This window comes from Anguilla rostrata, chromosome 5 (assembly GCF_018555375.3).
Source record: "Anguilla rostrata isolate EN2019 chromosome 5, ASM1855537v3, whole genome shotgun sequence".
Taxonomy (NCBI): Eukaryota; Metazoa; Chordata; class Actinopteri; order Anguilliformes; family Anguillidae; genus Anguilla; species Anguilla rostrata.
The window spans coordinates 4,215,041-4,229,851 of record NC_057937.1 but is presented as its reverse complement, the minus strand read 5'-3'; the positions used below and the strand labels follow the sequence as shown (position 1 = coordinate 4,229,851).

At 42.8% G+C, this 14,811-nt stretch overlaps 2 protein-coding genes across 3 annotated transcripts; both read left to right on the top strand.

Annotated features, from left to right (window-relative positions):
• Positions 1–448: 448 nt before the first annotated feature.
• Positions 449–5,512, top strand: pla2g12a (phospholipase A2, group XIIA). The gene is made up of 4 exons (XM_064334651.1): positions 449–1,175; positions 3,136–3,212; positions 3,748–3,913; positions 4,479–5,512. Exons 1-4 carry the CDS (start codon positions 956–958, stop codon positions 4,595–4,597), a joined length of 582 nt encoding a protein of 193 aa, XP_064190721.1. The 5' UTR covers positions 449–955; the 3' UTR covers positions 4,598–5,512.
• Positions 5,513–6,517: 1,005 nt separating this feature from the next.
• Positions 6,518–13,283, top strand: anp32b (acidic (leucine-rich) nuclear phosphoprotein 32 family, member B). 2 transcript variants are annotated; one of them, XM_064334649.1, is made up of 7 exons: positions 6,518–6,738; positions 9,155–9,304; positions 9,845–9,967; positions 10,944–11,130; positions 11,261–11,391; positions 11,563–11,638; positions 12,358–13,283. In XM_064334649.1, exons 1-7 carry the CDS (start codon positions 6,685–6,687, stop codon positions 12,438–12,440), a joined length of 804 nt encoding a protein of 267 aa, XP_064190719.1. In that variant the 5' UTR covers positions 6,518–6,684; the 3' UTR covers positions 12,441–13,283. The 2 variants fall into 2 exon arrangements, with proteins under 2 accessions (XP_064190719.1, XP_064190720.1); XM_064334650.1 differs by lacking the exon at positions 6,518–6,738 and adding an exon at positions 6,806–6,835.
• Positions 13,284–14,811: the final 1,528 nt, after the last annotated feature.

The following is a 14,811-nucleotide window of genomic DNA, read 5'->3' as shown; positions in this document are numbered from 1 at the left end:
GGTGGCTACACTTAGGTTTCTCCTACAATGTAAGTGGCTCTGGATAGGTTTGTCTACTAAATGAATGTAATGCGACTCATTGGCCAAAATGTCCCACAATGCCCTATCTCCTTTAACTTTAACACAACATGCATTGCAGATTCTCTGGGTTACTTGCTCAGTCACAGAAATTGTTGCTGTCCAACCCCATTGAACTGACAACCTTAGGCAGTTCCCAAAGCATCAACCCCCTCCACATCTAGCTACGTATAGGCAACAAGACACCAGGGTACAACGGTTTCGGCTTTCCTTTAGTGCATCATTACTAGTCTGAACATGGATTTTTGTGGTTTTGAACCAAGACGAATTAAATTTCACTGAGCTTTTTGGACATAAAATCGACAGAGACATTTTAAAGGGAAGCAGCTTTGATCATTTAATGAACTCATCTTCTCACGGAGCGATGTTAGATGTTCTTCCAGTTTGCACCACAAGGTAGCAGTCATAGTACACATTGTGACGCTCTTTTCCTTTTTTCCCGATCGAGGGAGCTGACGAGAACAAGGCTTAAAATTCTCAATAGAGAAACGTGTTAATTAGCGTCACTTGATTATTTTTAGTACAGACGTTTGTTACGCATTTAGGACAATGCTGAGCATGTGCATTGAATACAAAAAACAACCATTGTTTGAGCGATTCCCATTCACCGTGCACTTTGGACCGAAGACGACTTTGCGACCACGTCGATTTAGAACGTGTACCTTGGTGTCATCGCAGTCACGTGCGTTTACACAACCCGGAACAAGAAGGATAACGCAATGTTGACACCTTCCGACAAGTAACTAGCTGTTCAGGTAGACAGTCGAATGGATTAAAGTAATTTAGTCAGTTGAAAATAAAAATAAAGCATGCACTTTTAAGCCACCAAAGGCAAGGTCAACGCTTTATAACAGACATCAACAGCACCGAGTGGACTATGCACTACTTTTTCCTCTCAGGTTTTGCCGTTCTGTTTTCATTTGGATTTGTGAGCCGTGTGTGTGCCACTATACAAGACCGTGAGCCAGAAACACCAGACTGGCGAATGACTCTAAAAACTATCCGGAATGGGATTCATAAGATAGACACATACCTTAACGCAGCACTAGACTTGTTTGGAGGAGAAGACGGGTTATGTCATTACAAATGCAGCGACGGTAGGGACACATATCTTACGTTTTTTTGTTACTGTGTAGTGACATTCTCAGACGTAGCATCGTAAGAACACTGTCCTGGTTATATTTGCTTGGCGTTGCAAATTGTATGTCTGAGGCTGACGTCACTGTCTTGGGCATAAGCCATATGATTTATGGCAGAAGTTTATTTAATGAATTTTTAGCGTAATGGAACACCTGTAGCGCAATGAAATGAAGCTAAGAGCGCTTTTACAGCTGCCTACTTCAGATAGCAGTAGCCATCTGGACAGAGAGTGGGCTTGTTTGCATCAGTGTGATGAAATTGAAACTATCTGTGTTGGGCAAAGTTGTAGACAGTAAACTAATATTAGTGGTGAATAAATGTTTACGGTGCACATACACATTGCCATGTTTGAGGTGGGTGGGTGTTTTTGGAGGAGGTGAATCTATACCATAGATCACAGCAACAGGAACAAAAATGTGATCAATTGATGTGTCCTTCTGCAGACCAGAACGAGAGCGCACCAAAGAGTACTTAACGCAGCGAGGAGTAGGGCATCTTGTCAGAATCTCTCTCAGAACTGTACCAATCAATATGGTCAAGCGGTTAATGCGCGGTAGTTTGTTAAACATTGTTCAGGCAGAAACATACAGTTCTAGCAATCCAGGTTCGATAATTGCAGGGGGGGTGTGAGAGTCCCCTCGTGGACGTTTACCTGCCCCGGGGAGGGGGAAATTCAGCTTTATTTCTCTCCGGTTCCACTTTCGCAGGGACGCTATCTTGTAAAACTTAAGCAACCCTCATTCAAGCGCGAGGGATTATCAGTGATGAGATAATTTAGAGAGTCAGAGACAGGGTCCAAATGCGCGAGGGTCAGGCCTGGCGTCCAAGACATTTTTGTCAGTTGGTTTTAATAGTGATAGTTAACAGCGTATTTATGATGAAATAACTTGGGATGTTGGGTACTCATGATACTCATGACAGCTATATTGAGAAGATCACAAATATAAAAAAATAGTCTGATGTTGGGGGTGGTTGCAATAGACGCTGTCAATCCTTACGAAATAATTAGAATTGGATTACTGAGGAGAAAGTTATTTGGGTATTTTTAAATGTTGTTATGTGCATGGCACCAGATAGGTAATGGAAAGAAAATGGTTACAGGCTGTAGTGCCACCCAGTGCCTGTTCAGTGCCATTTACCTGGTGCCAGGTATTGGATTGTGCCTCCTCGTCTGAGATGTAAATCTGAAGCATTAGGGTTTATGACATTTCAAATAAACCTGCAGTGTAATGGGCTGTGGTAGTGGCCGTGTTTTACAGTAATAAGTAACTGTATCTCCAGTACTTAGAATTACAATGAGCACGGGGCAGAAAATGCAATGGTCACTTAGTCATGTTTTGATATTACAGTTGAAACAGTTTAGATTAAATAAATGCTCTCACCTCCCCACATTTGGGGTGTTGCAATTTAGTCCCTATGGATATGGGCCCATCTGGAGGGTTTGTGTTGTCTCTCCTCACCATTTAATTGTCCATAGTGGTGTGACCTCTGTGGTGCCAATTCAATGCAATGATATAAAATTCCTTATTATAGCATTTCACATTAAATCACCATAATTAGGAATATTGCACTGTTGCATTGACCATATTGGTGTAATAGCCATTTCATTATTATGGAGCTTTATTGGGGTGATTGCAGTCGAATCAGCTGCACAAAATCATACAGTCTAGAAGGGAGGTTATGACTGCATAATGCCTCATGAGCCATTATGCTAATGTTGTTAATACATGGCCTCTGTGCTGTTATTTTGTTGTTATTAATGAGTTGGCCTTTGTGCTTTATTAAGCTGTTATTATGCTGTTATTAATGAAGTGGCCTCTGTGCTTTATGGTGCTGTTATTCATGAAGAATTATAATATTCATTATCATTATTAATTAAAGGAGAACAATGACCTCTAACTTTATTTTCTCTTTTAGGTTATAAGCCAGTGCCTCGTCGTGGTTACAAGCCACCCCCACCTAACGGATGTGGATCTCCCATGTTTGGAGTTCATGTACAGCATTTTCTTCATTGATATGACATTTTTAAGTACAATACCATCATCATCATCATGAGCATTAACATGCCATATAGAACTGTTTTTATCCTTGCTAAGGCAGAAGTTGAACTTTATATAAAACATTTATATTGTACAGGACAATTTATGAATAGCAAATCAACATGTTTACACGTGCATTTGATAATAAATATAAAAACTTAAGTAGTCATTTAAAATGAACAGAGCTTTTATAATAGACATTATACATTTAGACACTGAATTAAAAATAAAGTAAGTGATGAAAATATTTTCAAATTTTAACCTGTTATCTTCATTAATGCATATAATCTAAGAAGGCATTAATGGGTTAAAATGGATAACACTGATTTCTAAAAAATCTAATCTGAGCCGTAGTTGGCCTGCGGGCTGTTTGTATCTGACTGTGGTATGGGGCGAGCTTTTCCCATTTAGACTTGAAACAAATACCAACTGCCACTCTGCTGGGTTGAGGTCACATGACTCGGCTTTTCCCTCCTGTTTTTTTTTTCAGTTTGATATCGGCATTCCGTCCGTGACCAAATGCTGTAACCGACACGACCGTTGCTATGACACGTGCGGGAGTGTCAAGCACGACTGTGATGGGCAGTTCCATGTCTGCTTGGAGACCATCTGCAGGAATGTGCAGAGGACGCTGGGATTGTCCCATAGTGTGCAAGGTAAGCAGTGCACCAGCACAGGGGGTCAGGATTCACTGGACTTCCACTCACTACTGACCACAACTGCTCATTTCTCCTTCAAAAACACTATTTTCGCGAGTTCTGCCATCACCAAAATAACCTTGCATTTATCTCCAAGCTAAATTTAAGGACAAATGTTATTTGAATGCAGGTAAGAGCCATTTTCAGAGTTCCCACTGAATGGGGTGAATAGGTGGCACTTCAAGCCAGAAGGCATGTTCATAGTGCGGTTTCTGGTATCGGATCCGAATTGGATGAGCTTGCAGCAGTGGAACAGGTCTGAGAAGTTTCTATTGCGCATTCAGAGAAATAAACATGTAGCAGTCTGCAATTGGCTGTCGCAATGCGCCAAGAATACAGTTATAATATCAGGGCTAAACATGACACAGAAGCCTGACTATAATTTTCTCTATACAGATGCTGGTGAATCTTAATATACTTTGTCAGAATAACCCTGTACTAAACATCCTCCCTGTGTCACACTGACCCTTTTGTACCTGTTCTTACCTGTGCTTACCTGTGTTTACCTGTGCTGCTGCTTCAGCCTGCGAGTCGGCGGTCAGCCTGCTGTTCGACGCGGTGATGCACCTGGGCTGTAAGCCGTACCTGGACAGCCAGAGAGCTTCCTGTATGTGCCTCTACGAGGACAAGCTGGAGCTGTGAAGTGCGCCCCGGCGTGGGACTGTGGAATCGACACCCGGTGACGGACACTCGTCTTCCTCTCAGGGCAACTCAGCGACGCCCGAGGCGAATGCGGGTCGCTGAGGGAGATGTGCGGTCAACATGGTTGCCAGGGGAGACGTGACATGGACCTGATGTCCACATCACAAGCATCAGCATCCGTATCTCCTCTCCGTGATGTAAACCTAATAAGTCTGCAGGGATGCGTAGTTTCTATCGCACTAATTCACCAGCTTTTTTTGGTGCATTTACCATTTTGTGGAAAATCTCTTGCCGTTTTCCTTTGCACTTTGATCTGCTAGTTGTCTAAATTGGGAGGGCCCCCTTTTTCTGTTGCCAACAAATGTGACTCCCGTGGTGTGTTTGGTGTGGGAGGAGTCAAACGCCCTCCGACATCCTCTGATTGGCTAAGCCGTGTTCCTACGTTGTCAATGCCAGCAGAAAAAATGCAAACGGTCTTCCACAATCTTCCGCTCTCCACCACGTGAGTGGTCAGTGGCCGCTTACAGAAAGGTGGTGTGGAACGGCTGGAAGAATGTTTTTCACGTTTCCACGGCAACTTGATGGAAAGCGATGTGTTGTAGAACGGGCAGATTTTCCACAGAAGTGTGAACTTGCGCCAGGTGAGCTGCTTTCAGGATCATGTCTACTGTTTTTATTCTTTTGTTATTTTGAGTTCCCCCTTTAAAAAAATAATAATACAAGTGATGAAAATAATGAATGTAACGGTCTTTTGTAAATGCAGTTTCTTAACTTTATAGCAGTTTATAATCTTTATAGTACTGTATATGTCATCATGTGAAATGAGACTACTGACCACTTTGGCACAGACCACATGTGAGCACCTGTTTTTCCTGGTATTGGTCATTAAAAGTGTTGATTTATGATGAAACGAAATTGTTTTGTCAGTGACTAAATGAAGCCAACATGAACCTCTAGAAAGTCAATAAATAAATAAAATTGTTAGAGGTAATAAACCATTTATAATTGAAACTAAAGTTGCCGAATATATATATAGTGATATCACTACATACTATACTGCTGATCAGATAAAAAAAATGTGATTCAGCCAGTTCCTGAATTTTTCAAAGCAGTGAGTATGACCCAAGTATGTAATATTTTTCCTTCCTGGTTTAATTTTTGAATTGTATCTCCCTACTGTGGAGTACAATAACATTTGGGCACACATTTACTTCACATTCGAGGCACATGCTCAAAACTTGTGGTAATTAGACAATCATCTGAGATTTATGTTCTGCAGTGAGACAGCTGTTTTCCAAGGGGCTTGAGAGGTATTTCTATGCGCCCTAATGATGTATAAAAGTTTCTAACATATTCTAACAGCAAGTTGATAGGCTATATGGACTTCAGGGTGGTCAACACTGCAACCATAGCGCCACCTACCAGACATAGCAAACCTAGCAACTAAACTTTAGAAAATGTGTCATAGGTCAACATCTGTTGTCTTTAGGTGCTTGTGCAATAAATGTTTCTGTAGTGATAAAAATCATTTCCCCATGCGTATAGAATGCTCAGTTCACAGTACTTTCACAAACCCAAGTCCTCAACAGAATATCCCAACTATCCTGTTGGATAGTAATTGCCGTTCACAATGCCTTACTACAGCCAGGGCATTGGAAAATGTTATATGTTTCAGATTATGTGTGCGCGATGAGACGCAAGCTACACGCCCAACATTCATACTCACACACTGATTCAATAATTCTTATTTTTCTTTCAATTTAAGCTGGACAGGACTTTTTTCATAAAAAAGAAAATACTTTTGTCCAATAAATATGAATGAAAACAGGCATCGAGTTCAACGACTGCATTGCCTGTTTAATTGTAGTGGGCGTTTCTGACCAGAGATGGCGGTATTGAGTATATATCTGTATGAGTGCCGTTTCCCTCCATGGTTTCTCCTCTCCGCGAGTAACTTGGCGTTTGACTCAGTTCATTTTAGTTCCCATTTTCTCCCTCCATTGGGGCATCTCTCTGCCTTTTGGATTGAATTTTTTTTTTAAAAATCCACCAAAACCCAAGAGGGGAAAAAACTTTTAAAGGGGAAGATGGACATGAAAAAGAGGATTCAATTGGAGCTTAGAAACAGGCCACAGTCTGATGTAAGTGATTTTTTAACCCAAACCTTAGTTAGCCATGCTAGCTTGCTACTCTTGCTCGCCTTGTGACCCGTGTTTCTAGCTAATGGTGACCACATGGGTATGATACTTTCTGCTTTGGTGTGCATGAAAATGTATTGACCGGCTAGCAAGTTTCAGATTTGGGTCCGTACGTTACCAGCTCGTCTACGTACCTGTGTGGCTCGTTTAAGATAGAGGGGACTTGAGGAAGGCAGCATAGCTCGCCAGCTAAGTAAGTACTTATTTTTTGGGTGGCGAGCCAGGTTTGCTACCATTATTACTGCAGCCTTTTAACCGTTTCGCAGCCTCTTCACGGCTCGGTTTTGTAAACACGGTCCGGCAAGCCAGGTTGCCCGTTTTCATAAAATGGTTGCTAGCTAGCTAGCTAACCAGCGGGGCGGGCGGGCTCCTCGGCTTGCACAAGGGGAGGTTGCGTTTTAGCACGATGCGTGGGGAGATTGAAAGGGTGGCTTATATTATGAGACATGGGGAGCCATGTTTGTAACTGTAAAATGGGGCACACTTTATTACAAGGCACATTTCAGTGCGTTAAATTATACACGACGAGCTAGTCCAGCTTGTTACCAAAACACAATATCAGTTGAAAATATAGCTAGACTAGCCTAGCTAGCTAATATTGTGGGGGATCAGCAATATCGAGAACACGGAGACAGCGCTAGATTACATACATGTTCACATTTACAAACCAACTTCCATCCCTTAGTCTATTTCACATTTTTGGTAACGAGTAACGTTATGTCCCAAGCCAGTTCTGCATAACTTATCCTACAGAAGTTGGCGAACTCGGTAACGTAATTGTTTAGCTCTCGTTCCAGCCCTTCAACATTTTGTGGCTAACGTTAATGAAAAATTGCGCAAAAAGTCATAAAATTCTCCAGGTAGCCAAGTTACCAATTTTTTTTGGAGATACTTCATCTAATATTTGCTGATAGCGGTTACCTACCTAGACTAAAGAGTTGGCTAATATTTGTTACTTGGATAATTATAATAACTGAATAATAAAAGTCTTCCAACTATCATGTCTTTTTCCATTTGAAGACACTGCAAGGGCCGGCTAACGTTAGCTGGCTAGCCCGTCACTTTTTTTTTGGTTCCCGCCATATTATTGAGCGGATTTAAAATATACACGTACAAAACCTTAGAGAGTTGGCTTGCTAAGCAGTACTGTTTTAATATAAATCTGTGATTTAGCTTGTCCATTAAATGCACACGTCGAACATAAAAAGTTGGTCGATTATTATCAATCGTTTGACCAGTTTCTGGGCTAGCTAGCTAATGTTCGCACTTTTGATGACACATTGCTAGCTCAGTAGCGTTAGCATTAGGTCGACTGAAAAAAAAAATGAACACGGAAGCATGCAGCAGTTCCAAGTTAAAATATCTACATGATGTAGCTACAATTTTACATTTAATTGGATTTAGCATTTTTATTTAATTTTACAAATAAAAAAATAATTCCTTGTGTTAAGAGTCCGGCATACTGTATCTGGGAATCGCCATGTTGTCACTGCCGAAGCTGGGGAGAAAGGAACTAACGTTCCCCATCTCTGAAGCTGAGGAGAACGGAACTATCTCCATTTTTGTGTCGTTTATTTCCGTTTCGACGTCTCCTTCGCCACAGGCCGAAAACGTAGATGCAAAAATATGGAGTCTCTGTTGTTTGTTTTCAGCGACCATTGCACACGTCAACTTTACCAGCGTTGAATTTGCAATTAAAATAATATATATTTAAAGTAATTCGTTAGTTAAGGTCCTCTCCGAAGCTGTTTTGTATCTAGGCAGTAGCGCCCCGTCGGTGTTGCTGGCTTAGATCCTTAATACGCGTTAGCTCTTAAAAGGGCAATGACGTGCGTTTTCTCAGCTTGCAAGTGGATCAATTGCGGGTTTGTGGCGCTGACTGCTGCAACAGCAAATACTGTCCCGCGTTAACCAGCCAGCTAACGGCATTGCGTCTCCTTTGCAGATACGTTTGTATGCACGCACACTTAGTAGTTGTTCGACAATCTTATACAGATTTTGAACGTGCATAATCAGTTTGACTTAGCCTTAATTTGATTGATAACCTTGAATTGAAGATGGGTTTTCAAGGCAACGGTTAATTTTTTAAAAAAAATCTTTGTGCATCATCAAACTTTTCGTTTGGCTGTTTTAGCAAATTGCAAGTTATTTTCTGCTCCAACAATAAATATAACACATGGGTGCGTGTAGTTTGAGAGAAGACACATGAAATTACAAAATTACTGACGACTATTAGATCAGAAAATCCCCAGTAAGAACTTCAGAAGGGCTTCACCACGTGGAACTCCACTGTCGCTAATGCAGTTTAAGAGAGTGAAGTGTGTCTGTGTTTAACTAGTGATTTCTGTTTTCTAAACAGGTACGAGAACTAGTCCTGGACAACTGCAGGTCCAACGAAGGGAAGATCGAAGGCCTCACCGCAGAATTTGTGAATCTTGAATTTCTCAGCTTGATAAATGTTGGCTTGATGTCAGTTTCCAACCTTCCCAAGCTTGGAAAATTGAAAAAGGTAAGTCCTTAAACATGTCCGAGCTGTTGCCTTCTCCTGTACCCAGTTGCACCCTTGTCAGGTTACCAGTAAGAGGACATTATGAGAGAAATTGCTCTTGAGTTACAGCTTGTCCCTCGTAGGTAGAACACCACCTACTTGGTTTCCAAAAACAGACTTTTCTGAAGGTTTTTCTGACTCTCCAGAGGCAGGGATCGTGGGAGGATAATCGAGAACAAGTCTCCGAATGACCGAGAACACTGCTCCTCCGTTTGTGTCCGTTAACATTGAAAGTACTGTTCTGTGGAAATGCTGCCGTGGTTGGTGTCGACTGTTTCTAGGCGTTTTAATGGTTGCCAAGTAATTTCAAGCAAATTCTAAAACCTGTTCTGGTGAATACTCTGGGCTTGTGTGATATTCAGGGTGGGGCATATGGTGAGGCACCTAAAAGAGCAACAGAACCTTAGCTGTGCCGGCCGTGAGGGTGGCTGCGCTTGATGCGTGAATGTGGCCTTTCTGCATGGAACGGTCTTCAGTTTTTTTTCAAAAATTGTCTTTCAGTTGGAGCTCAGCGACAACAGAATTTCCGGTGGCCTTGATGCTTTAGCAGAGAAACTGCCAAACCTCACGCATCTAAACCTGAGTGGGAATAAGCTGAAAGACATCAGCACGCTGGAACCTTTGGTAGGTACACCTACCCACCTGGGGGGCAGTGTGAGGGGGGGTGGTCACTGGTGCACGGTAAAACGCTGCCATCCCAGTCAACTGAAACCTCCTATTTCTGGGCAATGTTGAGCCAATTGTGCTTTGATACCACTACGTTGGGACCATCTGAAACACTAAACCGGTGCCTTAACGGAATAAGCCACCCAGCAGCCCCGGAATGACTTTAATTAATGCACCCTTTTCAAGTGTTAATTTTTATTGTCCAGGTTTCCCTGTTGGTGTTCTGACTTGCATAATTAACTGGCTACAGAGGGTGAGAAGGTGTTTCGTTTGGAATTGAGAATTTGGTGGAAACGCTGAGTAAAAATCAATTTTTGTTTTGTTCTTTCTCTACCATAATGAACAGTCTTGCTAGCATTAGAAGGCAGCAACATCTGTGTTTATCTATCCCAAGAAACAGAAAGCTAGTCAAATGTACTAAAGGAGAAAAAAGCGAACACACATGCGATTGGTAAAACTCAAAGGATGTGGGGTTTTCCCAGGGAAAATGTCATATTTTATACAAACCCACATGAAGTGTTTTTTATCAGGAGGGAGAAATATGTATGTAAATAAGATCTTAGAAGGGACCTTAGAATTGCATGGAGTGAAAGTGTTGATTTTTCAAAGGGCAACAGCTGATTGCTTGAAAAGCTCATATTACACACAGGTAATGGGGGTTGACTTACTGATTTAAAAATTTTTTTTCTTAACAAACATTTCCTGCTCGTCAGATGAGTCACTTGGTCTCTTGGGACATATTTGATTAGAAGCCTGTCTTAAGTGTAGAGTAGGGGTCGGCCAGTCACCATCGGGTAGCAACCAGCGGTTAAGACCTCATTAGATGGTCACCCGTCTAGACTACCCTGATGAGCAATGGGGCCCCCCCCGCTTGTGTGTCCTGCTGGTTAAATCTTATTTATAATATACATTATATTTTTTCCTCATCAACAAGAAAAAACTGGAGAACTTGAAGAGCCTGGACCTGTTCAACTGTGAGGTGACGAACCTGAACGACTACCGGGAGAGCGTGTTCAAGCTCCTGCCTCGGCTCACGTACCTGGACGGCTACGACATGGAGGACAGGGAAGCGTCCGACTCGGACGGGGAAGCGGATGGGGTCGACGACGACGATGACGAAGGTGAGCGAGGTTTAATGGCGGTTGTGCCGCTGCTCTGTCGGGGGTTTGAGTGTCTGTGGTGTGTAAATGTGTTCAGGAGTGCGTGCGCTCTAATGCTGAGCTTCTCTGCTTTTTTTTTTTTTTTCAACAGAGGGAGAGGATGAGGAGGATGAAGATGGAGAGGAGGAAGATTTTGACGAGGAGGATGATGACGATGATGATGAGGAGGAAGTAGAAGGGGAGGGGGGGGATGAAGATGATGATGTGAGTGGGGAGGATGAGGTAAGGGTCTCCCTGCTTTTGGGCTTTGTGGTATTGGGGTGTTAGGACCCGAAAGTTGTGATATGGGGGTGCATAGTAATAGGATGTTGTTGGCAGATTTGTAAAAGTTGTTTCTTTATGTATTGGCAGCATACCGTTTTCCTGTTTAAACTTGCCTAAACTTTTTTCCAGGTGGAAGACTTTGGCCCGGACGGAGGGGTTGATGATGACGATGATGACGACGATGACGATGATGATGAGGACGAAGGTGATTTGGCAATGTTCCACATTAAATAGTTAAATTATACACTGGGCTTCCGGGTGGGTAGGATTATAGTGTAAAAGCGGTCACCATGACTATGACCTGGGCCTGACCCTGTCTAGTTTGGGCTTGGTCCTCTGTTATTGGTTCCTGGATTGGCTCCCCCGAACGTTGCTTTCTGGGGCCCACAGTTTTCCTCAGTGGAAGATGCTGGGTTTCATTTGTTTCCTCCAATCAGTCCTTCCTGGGACACCAAGGGGGTATTCCACAAAGCAGAATTACTGGGTTAGCTGGATAACTGAGTTAAACCTGGGACACCTCTTTTTACTTTAGTCCGTGTTCCAGTTTTGGGAGGATTCAGGGTTTTGCTCAGTGCAGTTACACAGCTCAGTCAGTAATCCTGCTTTGTGACACAGGGCCCAGATTGGAGTGGAATCTCTGGCCAGTCAGTGACATTAATCAGTGGAATGGCTGTCAGGTAGAGGCTAGTGGCCTTGAGGGCCTGATCTGGCTCACAGTGTGTAAAATGGTCACTGGGTCACAAGTCAATGCATTTTTGTTTAAAATTTGGAAGGGGGTGGGGGGGGCTGATATAAACCAGAGCTGGCAGGCAGCAGGACCCGGGGCTTCTCCCAGTGTCATGTGACTTTCCTCGTGTTGTCCGTGTGAACTTCCTAGCATTGTCAGGCGACTTTCTTACCAGTGTCACGTGACTTTCATTCCAGAAGAAGAGGAGTCTGGGAAGGGCGAAAAGAGAAAGCGTGAAGCTGAGGACGAAGATGACGACGACGACGAAGACGAGGATTAAAAGCGATCGAACGTCCAATTGGTTACCGACCCCCTCCGTTCCCTGCCCCCCCCCCCCCCCCCACCCCCCACCATCCTCAGGCCTCTGTCCCCTACTGTAAGAGTGGACTGGAGTTGGGTGTGTCTCAGCTGCGTGAGCGTGAATTTCCACACGCTCGCGCTCAATCCTTTGTGTAAATCCATGTCAGGACTTCGGGGACTGGTATCTAGTTTGGGATCTCTGCTTTTAATATTTTGTTGGATGAATTTATTTCTTTATTTTTTGTTTTTTTTGTTTGTTCCCCCCTCCCCCCATTAAGATTATTGCTATAGCAACAAAGGGCAACAGGTGAGCCATGGTTCTTTCTCCCCCTCCCCCCCCCCCCATGGTTTCCTGTTGCACAAATCAAGGTTGTAGCTACACTTTTTACTTTCTGTAAGTCGACAAACCTTTGTAAATAAAATCTTAACATTTTGCGCCTCGCTCTCCCTGCTATGATTTCCTTCCTGTGGAATTCCTGTGTCCGAGGGTTCCGGAACTAATTGTATCGGTAACCACGGCAGCACGTCCTTGTGTAATGAAGCGAGTGGGAGGAGTTTATAATAACCGACGATTCGCAATAACCCCTTTTTCAAAATCAAGGGAAAAATCTAATTGTACTTTTCCCCTTTTCTTGCCTCTTTACGCCCCCATGCTCTGTGTGTGTGTCGATTTACATGTTATTTTGCTAAAGAAATGACACAAAAGATGACAGTGCAAACCAACACGTTTTGTGTCGTGTGCATTTGAGCTGTGTGCATTTGTTTTGTGTATTTGAGTTGCGTACATCGTTTATAAGTCAATAAAATGAACGTTTAAAATGCCTAGGGGACACTACGGTGCTAACGCTAAGACCCTTCACAGCTGTTTTAACTGCTGGAATGGTGAAGTCTGGGAGAAACTGCCCGTGGGACTGTTTTTCATTTCATAACCAAACCCGATCTGATGAATTCACAGCCTGCAGTGAGTTTGAAACTCCCTTTTACCTCAAACGGGGCGCTTAAAAAAAAAAAAAAAACTTAAAATACTGCTTTTTAGTTACCTTTCCCAGAGACTGGTGCTACTTAGGCTAGCAAATGTCTGATGTCAGATAAAGATTCAGATATAGAAAGCCCCCCCTGTAAAACTTTGTATAGAGAGCTTGTATGGACTTAAAATGTTCACTTAATTGTACAAAAGGGTGCACACCTTTATTTCTCTAAATTGTTACTACAATTTGTGAGTCTCAATCAGCTGTCCTGATACTTGTGGAATGAGACCTTAAATTCAAAATTGGTGCATTTGCTTGATGTGAAAGGTGTTTTTTTTTTTCTTTTTTCCCCTCCTGTAATTTATGCATGTGATAATCGATCAACCCGATTGGTTGATTTGCAGGGGAAACTGTAAGATAAAATTTATGGGTGGAGCACGGTACTTTCTGTCTGCGCGGGACTGAAACTGCCAGCGGGTGAAGACTTTCTGAGCTCGGCTAAATCTGGCGTCTGTTTCTGCTGCAACTGAGATGCACGAAACCGCAAAAAACTTCCTCCGCTGTCCCCACTTCCTGTTGTTAGCTCTGATTGGCTAACCGTGCCTTGCGACCAATCATTGCGGAAGTTTCAGAGGTTCTCCAGGAAGCCGGCGATGTCGCCATGGATACAAACTGGGCCCCGTTCATGCTGTGGTGTTTTGGTCCTCAGGTTTTTGTCTGTCTGGAAAAGGATACAAGGGATCACCAGGAGAAGGTTGCCTGGAAACGCCCTTTAATAGAACTACTTTCAGCTCATTTTAATTACATAGGGTTTTTATGTGTATGCATTTCTATGTTTTATTTTTTTTGATAAACTGGAAACCTAGACTGAAGATACTGTGCCAGTGTATCTTGACAAGGATATTATGATAACTTGCACTCAGTGGCCACTTTATTAGGTACCCCTGCTTGTTAATGCAGATACCCTGCTCCTCCACCCAATCATGGCTGAAACTCAGTGTATAAAGCATGTAGACATGAAGAGGTTTAGTTGACCAAACATGAGAATGGGCAAAACGTGTGGTTTAAGCAACTTCTGGTATGATTATTGGTACCAGACATGGTGGTTCCAGCATCTCTGAAAGGGCTACCCACTGGAATTTCCATGCACTAAAACCTCTACAGATTACAGAGAACGGTATGATTAAACAAAAAAACATCCAGTGAGTGGCAGTTCTGTGGGGAAAAAAAACACCTTGTTAATTAGAGATGCCAGATGAGATTGGGCAGACTCGTTCAAGCTAACAGAAAGGCCACAAATGCTCTAATAACAGCTGTTTACAACAGTGGTGTGCAGTGTTCTCCAAATGCACAAAGCGTCAAACCTTGAAGCAGAGGGGCTAC

Bases quoted from the DNA above. Each gene is read 5' to 3' on its own strand.
- pla2g12a (XM_064334651.1), top strand. From the start codon at position 956: ATGCACTACTTTTTCCTCTCAGGTTTTGCCGTTCTGTTTTCATTTGGA. The intron at 1,176-3,135 runs GTAGGGACACAT...TTTCTCTTTTAG, and splicing joins TCATTACAAATGCAGCGACG to GTTATAAGCCAGTGCCTCGT. The intron at 3,213-3,747 runs GTACAGCATTTT...TTTTTTTTTCAG, and splicing joins CTCCCATGTTTGGAGTTCAT to TTTGATATCGGCATTCCGTC.
- anp32b (XM_064334649.1), top strand. From the start codon at position 6,685: ATGGACATGAAAAAGAGGATTCAATTGGAGCTTAGAAACAGGCCACAG. The intron at 9,305-9,844 runs GTAAGTCCTTAA...ATTGTCTTTCAG, and splicing joins AGCTTGGAAAATTGAAAAAG to TTGGAGCTCAGCGACAACAG. The intron at 9,968-10,943 runs GTAGGTACACCT...CTCATCAACAAG, and splicing joins TCAGCACGCTGGAACCTTTG to AAAAAACTGGAGAACTTGAA.